We start from the raw sequence: 9,620 nt of genomic DNA on the forward strand, positions 1-9,620 counted from the left end.
ACCGAAAGACCATGAAAAAAAGTGTGTAGACTCGTCCATTACTAACAGGGAGTGCATCATTGCCATGATATGTCTCGGAATTGTCCGTGTTTGCTGAATCGGGCATAATGATATGGTTGTTCGCTCACGTGTGGAAACCAAAAAAATCGTGTTTATCTTGAAAGATAGCTATTTGTGTGGCACAAATAGCAAATTCAAAAAATATGTATGTTTGGCAGACACCCTGACTCTGCTTTTCCTTTGGAAACTCACCAGACTCACCCTGAAAGAGTCGCATGCCAGAAAATTACCTGCACCTATATTATTAAATTCAAAGGTTTAACATGGCGAATCCCAACTTTAAATGTATCGGGTACCACTGAGCTACTGCTACATTGGTGTGACACAACTAGTAGGTGGGTGACATTTTGGACGATGGGATGGAATGTGGCCAATCCCATACCCGAGAAGAAGGGGAATTCTTAGATGATGTATTTTTAATCAGATGTATTCAGTTTAACCTGATTCAGTGACTGTTTCATGTAAACCAAACCTCCTTAATCAGAAATACGCAGAAACGAATGCGAAACTATTGTTCGCACATTGACATGGACGATAATTAACTTTCTTATAAGCCAAAAGACTTGTTATATGTTAATTGAGTATGTATCAGTAGATCGACTAACCGAGAGATCAAATGTACATATATAAATCACAGAGCAAGATACTACAAAAAACAGAATCAACTTAACTTCGAGCAATACTTCCTAATGTACAAGCAATCTCATAGCCCCATAATTCACTTGCTGTCACTAAAATCAGCATCAATGACTTCACCATCTCCAACACTGGAACCACCTGAACCCTTACCGGCATCACCACCACCACCAGCAGCCGCAGTGGCGCCGCCAGCTTGGCTATAAATAGACTGACCCAACTGCATCAGTTCCTGGTTCAATGCAGTCATCGCATCTTTCATGGTCTGAGTTGACCCACCAGAAATAGCATCTTTGAGCTCTTTTAATTTGCTTTCCACCTTCTCTTTCACTTCACTTGGTACTTTTTCTCCTACTTCTTTTAACTGTTTTTCACATTGGTATACGGCCGATTCCGCCTGGTTCTTCGTGTCAATGGCGTCCCTCTTCTCCTTATCCTCCTTTGCGTACTTCTCCGCTTCCGCCACCATTCGTTCTACCTAAAGTTAACCGTGGAAGGGTTTGATTAAAACATATTAAAATTTTGACCAACTTTGACTTTGACCGACTCAACTCAACTTTGACCCGAATTTTTTTTTAGATGTTTTTGAATGAACAGAGACGGGTTAGTCCCAAACCCGACGCGTCGACCGACTCAGCCGACTTTTACAACAGTGATGTTTCATGGATCATTTTGACATAATTGACGCACCTTAATTGTCAAGAAACTGTTTAGAGGGACAAATATACGTTTGCTATCGCAACCCAACAGGCCCACCCATTTTGTCACCTCTTTTTGACATCCGTAGGCACGATCAAATTGCAAACGGAAACAACGAAAAAGAAACCGCACATACCTCATCTGAAGGCAATGTGCTGGCGCCCGTGATTGTAATATCTTGTTTCTTTCCGGTCCCTTTATCGACAGCAGCAACCGAAAGGATTCCATTCGCATCGATATCGAATTTTACCTCGATTTGTGGGACCCCGCGCGGTGCTGGCGGGATTCCATCGAGTCTAAAGCTTCCTAATGATTTATTGTCACGAACGAACTCTCGTTCTCCTTGAAGTACATTAATTTCGACACTCGTTTGTCCATCAGCCGCCGTTGAAAAAACTTCGGATTTGGAAGTCGGCAATGTCGTGTTCCTCGGGATGATCTTCGTCATCACGCCACCTAATGTTTCTAATCCTAAAGACAGCGGTGTCACATCTAATAAGACAATGTTGCTGACATCGCCAGACAAAACACCTGCCTGAACCGAAGCTCCAAGTGCAACAACTTCATCTGGATTAACCGTTACGTTTGGATCTTTACCCGTCATCTTTTTAACAAGTTCTTGAACCGCGGGTATTCGGGTTGACCCACCAACAAGAACCACTTCTTGAATATCTTTAAGGGAGAGATTTGCATCTTTTAACGCCGTTTCAACAGGCGTCTTAAGCCTAAACCAAACACACAACAAATCGAATCTTAAAATCTTGAATTGAATCACCAACTAAACACAACTGAACATCATAGTACCTGTCTAGTAAATCAGAACACAATTCCTCGAATTTTGCTCTGGTTAATGTTGTATCAATGTGTTTTGGACCATCTGATGTTGCTGTAATGAAAGGTAAACTGCAACCACACAACACATAATCAGTAAACACGAAACGATATTATCCTAATTTGTAGAAACCAACGGTTGATCGTCAAATGAAACTGCGTATACCTAATATTAGTTTGGGTCAAAGTGGAAAGCTCCATTTTTGCTTTTTCGGCCGTTTCTGTAAGCCGTTGAAGAGCTTGTTTGTCTTTAAGAAGATCAATACCTTCGTCCCTTCTGAAACTTTCGGCTAACCAATCGACAATCCTCTGCATTTTTTAAAAAATTAATCAACTATGGCATAGATATGACAACATTATAAAACTAGCACTAGCAAAAAGGCTCATTCAGTTTTCAGTTTCAATTTTGAGTTTAAGTTTTTAGTTTCGCATTTTAATTTCAATTTGTAGTTTCGTGTTTCTTTTGGTGCATGAATGTTTAATCCCTAGTTCTGTTATTGTTAATGAACATTTCAGTCTGTAATCATAAACATTATGACTATTGAATCGTTGTTAATTAAGTCAATAGTTAAACTGACAAGACACAGAGTCTGTCGACCGACTGTCAAGACTGTCGTCCGATAGTCATGGTCGGTGGAGTTGATCTTCGATCGACTTAAGAAGACAGTCAGACCGAATAACGGAGTCAGTCACTGACAGAGTCTACTTAAGCAGAGTCGACTTAAGCAAACAGTCGACCGAATGACGGAGTCATTCACTGACAGAGTTTCTGCCAGTAGATCGATCTCCAGACACTATATATACGGGTTTAAGCCTCAATTGTTAGGTTACGCATCATATTCACCCTTAGTTGTCTGCAACTCGGTCCCTACGTCCAAATACCACAGAATAGCGACCTAGGTTTCGTGTTTATCAAGATCTAATCTTGGATTGACTCGTACGAACCCGAAAACCATTAAATATTCGACTTTGCCCTTGTTCTAGTGTTATTCCGCCTCTAGAACGAGTTAGATTGATTCTAAGATCGTCTACAGTTTCAATTTCAGTTTCGCGTTTCAGTTTATTTTTTAGTTTCACGTTTCAGTTGTCAGTTTTTAATTTTTAATTTCGCATTTCAATTTTCATTTTTAATTATGTTTATTACTCGTATAAGATGATTATTATCATTTTAAAAAAAGGGGGAAAATTTGGGTCTCGACTTGACCCGAGCCGATTGGGTTCGACCGGTTTGGACCCGTTAAAAAAAGCTGACCGATTTGGGTTCGACCCGTTTGGACCTAAACCCGACCCATTTGCCAGGTATGTCAATTATGGCAAAATATGACGATACTTTACAAAAAAAAGTACTAGCAAAAATGCACATTCAAGAGAGCACTAACCTTGTCAAAATCATCTCCTCCTAAATGGGTATCCCCTGAAGTAGACAGTACCTCAAACACTCCATCCCCAACTTCAAGAACTGCAGAAAAATTGATCAAAATTGTTAAAATTCGCGTAAAATATAAAAAATATATACAGTCAGCCTCATGATAACACTAAATATAAATATACCTGATACATCAAATGTGCCACCACCAAGATCAAAAACCAGAATTGTTTCATTGTTTTTCTTTTCGAAACCATAAGCTAATGAAGCAGCAGTTGGCTCATTAATTATCCGAAGAACCTCGATTCCAGCAATTCGGCCTGCATCTTTCGTTGCAGTTCTTTGCGAATCGTTAAAATAAGCCGGTACTGTTACTACTGCTTTAGTCACTTTATCACTTAAAAACTTTGATGCATCATCTACAAGCTTCCTCAGAACCTACACCCAATATATATGATAAATTAACAAAATATAATCAATATATTCTTTCACCTAGAGTTGGGGCCCTGAGTTCCTCCCAAAGGTCTCAAATTTACCAATTACATAACTAATTGCACACAATTATATCAAGATCCAAACATAATTGATAAAGTTATCAACTTTTTTTAGAACGGCAATTTTGGCATCGAATCCTCTCATTTACCACCCACATTTACCAATTACATAACTAATTGCACACAATTATATCAAGATCCAAACATAATTGATAAAGTTATCAACTTTTTTTTTAGAACGGCAATTTTAACATCGAATCAACTAACTGAAGCTTTTTACCAACTAAAGAAAACTCCCCCCGGATTTATTTGAACCTGGCCCAGAACCAACTAACTGAAGCTTTTTAATACTCAATCAATATTTCGATGTAAAGTTATCAACTTTTATCATGATTTACATTTATATAATTTATATGCACCTACCTTTAGATATATACAGCTAGCAACACACATTTAAACTTTAGTATTATATTACTAGCTGAACTGAATTGAATTGAATGTATGATATAACAGAGTACCTGTGCAGAAATTTCTTCAGGGGCAAATTGTTTACCAATGGCAGGGCAATCTAACTTAACATTCCCCTTATCATCTCTAATTACTTTATACGAAACCTGTTTTGATTCTTCATCAACTTCCATCATTTTCCTTCCTATAAACCTCTTCACCGAAAAAAACGTATTTTCAGGGTTCACAACCGCCTGCCGTTTCGCAATTTGACCCACTAACCGATCACCGTTCTTACTGTACGCCACCACAGACGGCGTCGTTCGTTGTCCCTCAGCGTTTGTTATTATGGTCGGTTGACCGCCTTCCATTGCTGCTACTGCTGAATTCGTTGTACCCAGATCAATTCCGACCACTTTTTCGTTTACGACTTTGAACAAGTTTCGTTTTTGAGATTTGGGTGTTCGTGATCGTAGGTTAATTGATGTTGGGTTACCGAAAAGAGAGGATTTTGATGATGGAATTGAATTGGGGATGTGGGGTTTGAAGGGGAATGATGGGTGAAAAGATGTTGATGCCATTTTTGAATGGATTTTGATTATTGATTGTTAGGAATTAAGAATTGTTTATGTAAGATGTGTTTGTGATGATTGTGTTAGTGTGAGGTAGAAGAAGGATTTAAGCAGTAATGGGAACAAAAGGGAAGAATTGAGAAGGAATTAAGAAGAAAGTGGAGGGTTCTAGAGAGGCCTTGTGATGGCGACATGTGTTTCTCACCTGTACGACTTTGTAGTTTATACTGTGGTTTACAGTGTACAGTTTACAGTTATATGGAGCAGATATATAGTTTTATAGTTTATGACAATAGGTTAGCAGTCAAAAATCAGACAGATTTACAATTGATTATATACGAGTATTAAAGAATTTTTCTAAGACCCCTTGTATCGATCAATCAACAACGGCGTGGGAGGGTGATGTGGAACCCAGCGCCGCCCCTCTCCGCCGTATCGAGGCGTTGCTGAGGCCAAAAACTGGGGCGTGGGTGGGGCACCAACGGGTATAGCGACGGAGTGGGTGAGGTTTGGTGATACACGTGGCCGTTGGTGGGACTCAATGTTTGAGCCGTTGCAAAATCAAACGGATAAATATATATCCGTTGCAAATTTAATGAATTTTAATAAAAAAAAATGTCTAATCCAAACACTCAATTCAATTTGCAAGATGATAATGAAGATCCCTGATAATGCTAAAAACGAACATATATTTCATAGCATTATTCCTCAAGAAAGACAAGCTTTTAGTTGCAATTGTTCTATTTACAAGTGATATTCGTTTAAATAATAAAAGGTGAAGACAAAAGACAGATTCGACGATTTGAAGACGCAAACGACCAAAAAGCTCAAAAGAACAAAAGACAATCAAAAAGGTTCCAATTATTGATAAGAAACGTCTCGAAATCACAAGAGTACAAGATTCAAAACGCAAAGTACAAGATATTAAATTGTACGCGAGGACGTTCGAAAATCCGGAACCGAGACTAGAGTCAACTCTTAACGCTCGACGCAACGGACTAAAAATTACAAGTTAACTATGTATATAAATATAATATAATATATAATTAATTATATTAATTATATATATATTATATATATATATTAAAAACTGTCGGCAGCCAGAAACTCCAAGGGTGTGAATTGAAAATACCTCTCCGCGACTCGCGGAGTTTGAAGGGCTTTTTGCCGCGAGTCGCGGAGCCCCAAATTTCACTTCTGGCTATAAAGCCAACCGAATTCTGATCGAATTTATCATCATATTTTCATCTCTCTCTCAATATATACGAGTAATATATATTTATATTTATAATTTATATTTTAATTTTAATTATAATTCTAATAATAAGGGTATGTTAGCGAATGTTGTAAGGGTGTAAGTCGAAATTCTGTCCGTGTAACGCTACGCTATTTTTAATCATTGTAAGTTATGTTCAACCTTTTTATATTAATGTCTCGTAGCTAAGTTATTATTATGCTTATTTAAAACGAAGTAATCATGATGTTGGGCTAATTACTAAAATTGGGTAATTGGGCTTTGTACCATAATTGGGGTTTGGACAAAAGAACGACACTTGTGGAAACTAGACTATGGGCTATTAATGGGCTTTATATTTGTTTAACTAAATGAAAGTTTGTTAATGTTAATATAAAGATTTACAATTGGGCGTCCCTATAAATTACCATATACACTCGATCGGACACGATGGGCGGGGTATTTATATGTACGAATAATCGTTCATTTAACCGGACACGGGAATGGATTAATAGCCACTAGAATAATTAAAACAGGGGTGAAATTACATTCAAGGGTAATTGGTGTAATTGTTAACAAAGTAGTAAAACCTTGGTTTACACGCAGTCGATAACCTGGTGTATTCATTAAACAAAGTATTAAAACCTTGTTACAATTCGAATCCCCAATTAGTTGGAATATTTATCTTCGGGTATAATAATAATTTGACAAGGACACTTGCAATTTATATTTATGACTGATGGACTGTTATGGACAAAAACCAGACGGACATATTGAATAATCCAGGACAAAGGACAATTAACCCATGGGCATAAAACTAAAATCAACACGTCAAACATCATGATTACGGAAGTTTAAATAAGCATAATTCTTTTATTTCATATTTAATTTCCTTTATTTTATATTTAATTGCACTTTTAATTATCGTACTTTTAATTATCGCAATTTAATTTTATCGCATTTTTATTATTCGCAATTTCATTATCGTTATTTACTTTACGCTTTAATTTAAAGTCTTGTATTTATTTTATATTTTACATTAGGTTTTAACTGCGACTAAAAGTTTTAAAATCGACAAACCGGTCATTAAACGGTAAAAACCCCCCTTTATAATAATAATATTACCTATATATATATTTGTATTTTTATAAAAGTAAACTAATATAGCGTTGAGCTTTGTTTAAAGATTTCCCTGTGGAACGAACCGGACTTACTAAAAACTACACTACTGTACGATTAGGTACACTGCCTATAAGTGTTGTAGCAAGGTTTAAGTATATCCATTCTATAAATAAATAAATATCTTGTGTAAAATTGTATCGTATTTAATAGTATTTCCTAGTAAAATAATAACTATTTTATATACTACCCCGCTGCACATCAAGTATTTTTGGCGCCGCTGCCGGGGAATTACTCTTAAAAGCCGGAAGCGCAACGCTAATAAAAAAAAAAAAAAAGATTTTTATTTACTTTTATTAAAAGTCGTTTTTGTAAAAATTACGTTTTAATCATTCAAAAATATAAAAAGAAAAACAAAAATATAAGTATTTTTAGGATTTTGTTAAATATTTAAGTTTTATAAGTTTCTTTATCTTTATTTTAATTTATAAAAATATAAATTTTATTAAAAATCGTTTATTTAAATTAAAAACAGAAAACAGAAAATAATAAAAAAAATAAATAAAGAAAACGCGTAAAAATTAGTACCTGTCAACTGAATTACTGAACCCCGCGACTCGCGGGGTTTTCCTCATTTATCACCGCAACTCGCGGAGGGCTTCTGACACACGGACAAAACCCTAATCAAGCATTGATTACGGGGTATTATTAATTATTATTATTAAAACCTAAATATTATTATTATTATTATTAGTATTAGTTTTAAGTTTTATTTTTATTTAATTTATGTATTTAGTTTAAATAAGTTTAATTAAAATTGTAAAATTAGTAGTTTTATTAAATAAATAATATAAAAATAATATTTTTATAAAAATTGTACTTTTTACAACTTTTTGTATATTTTTATAATTTGTACCTTTTTAATCGTTGTAGCGTAACTTTTGTATTTTTAGCTCATAATTAATTTTAAACTTAGTTTTTGCTATAGTTATTTTTACTCCTATATTTTTAGGCTTTGCCGTAGAATTCCTTAAGTGCTTTTTCTTTAGACTAAGATTTAGGTGCTTTAGAATTTTGCGACGCCTTTTTAAGTTTTAGTTTCTTTTTAAGTTATTTCCATTTGGGACTTAGTTTTTCCTGTAAGCTTTAATATTTTTAGACCTTTTACTATGTATCAATTATCATTCCAATTAGTAATTTCAATTTGCGATTATAATTTTAAGTTAGTTGTAGTAATAAGGTTAAATTAATTAAGTATTTTTAAGTTTTTATAAGTTTTTTTTATTTTTCCGTCACCTTTTATTTTTCAACCATTTTTTTTTCTTTTTCGACATTTTTCGACGCGCAATCTTTTTCTTTCTTATTTCTCGCCATTCTAGTTTTTAGTACTTAGAATTTTATTCTACTTCTTATCTAAATTTCTAAAAATTACGAAAATTTATTTTAAGTGGTTAAATTGATAGACATCAAAATTTTCTGGTTCGTAGTAATAGTTGGATTTGTACGTGGACCGGGTTATTGGAGCCAAACAGTCCTCAATTATATTGAGACCAAACGAATCCTGCCCCTCTGCTGCATCTTTTGGCTATTCGAAACGTGGGCAAAATCAGAAAAGTCTATTGATTGGATAACTTATTATAAATTTTCTTTCCTTTTAAAAACTAATAGGATATTCAGTGAATGCACCGAGCAAGACGTTCATCACCTTTTGTACGTTCACCACCTGTAACTAGATCAAGACATCGTTTAACAAATATAACCGCCGTTGATTTTTCTTTAGAATCGTCATCAAGTCGACCAAGTACTTCAGTTCAAATTTCCGATAATCCAGTTTTTGAAACAAACCTCACAATTGAGAATCCAGAAAATATTCAGGAACGGTTCATAGATCCTGAACCATTAAACTTTCCTCCGGAACCACCAATCATTCAAACAGAGATTGTTGAGGAACGAACTATTAAATCAGAATCATCTAGTGATACCGATTCAACAAATTCAATTATGGAGAATCTGGAACCTTTAAGTATGGAAGACCGAATGAGAGCTAAACGCACTGGCCAAGGTCACGCAATTACTCATCCAGACATTAATGCGCCAGATTATGAAATCAAAGGACAAATTCTACACATGGTAACTAATCAATGCCAATTTAGTGGTGCGCC

The 9,620-nt window shown here is 35.2% G+C and overlaps 1 protein-coding gene across 1 annotated transcript; it reads right to left on the reverse strand.

Moving 5' to 3' along the window:
- Window positions 1-598: 598 nt before the first annotated feature.
- Window positions 599-5,245, reverse strand: LOC139857184 (stromal 70 kDa heat shock-related protein, chloroplastic-like). The gene is made up of 7 exons (XM_071845921.1): window positions 4,605-5,245; window positions 3,778-4,030; window positions 3,606-3,685; window positions 2,393-2,535; window positions 2,200-2,298; window positions 1,532-2,120; window positions 599-1,174 (listed from the first exon to the last, which is right to left on the reverse strand). The coding sequence occupies exons 1-7, from the start codon at window positions 5,112-5,114 to the stop codon at window positions 779-781; spliced, it is 2,070 nt and encodes a 689-aa protein (XP_071702022.1). The 5' UTR covers window positions 5,115-5,245; the 3' UTR covers window positions 599-778.
- Window positions 5,246-9,620: the final 4,375 nt, after the last annotated feature.

The sequence above is a fragment of the Rutidosis leptorrhynchoides genome, chromosome 7 (assembly GCF_046630445.1).
Source record: "Rutidosis leptorrhynchoides isolate AG116_Rl617_1_P2 chromosome 7, CSIRO_AGI_Rlap_v1, whole genome shotgun sequence".
Classification (NCBI taxonomy): Eukaryota; Viridiplantae; Streptophyta; class Magnoliopsida; order Asterales; family Asteraceae; genus Rutidosis; species Rutidosis leptorrhynchoides.

Excerpts from the sequence above, each read along its gene's own strand:
- LOC139857184 (XM_071845921.1), bottom strand. The coding sequence starts at position 5,114 with ATGGCATCAACATCTTTTCACCCATCATTCCCCTTCAAACCCCACATC. Across the intron at positions 2,536-3,605 it reads GAGGAGATGATTTTGACAAG|AGGATTGTCGATTGGTTAGC; the intron begins GTTAGTGCTCTC and ends TAAAAAATGCAG. Across the intron at positions 2,299-2,392 it reads TTGACCCAAACTAATATTAG|TTTACCTTTCATTACAGCAA; the intron begins GTATACGCAGTT and ends GTGTGGTTGCAG.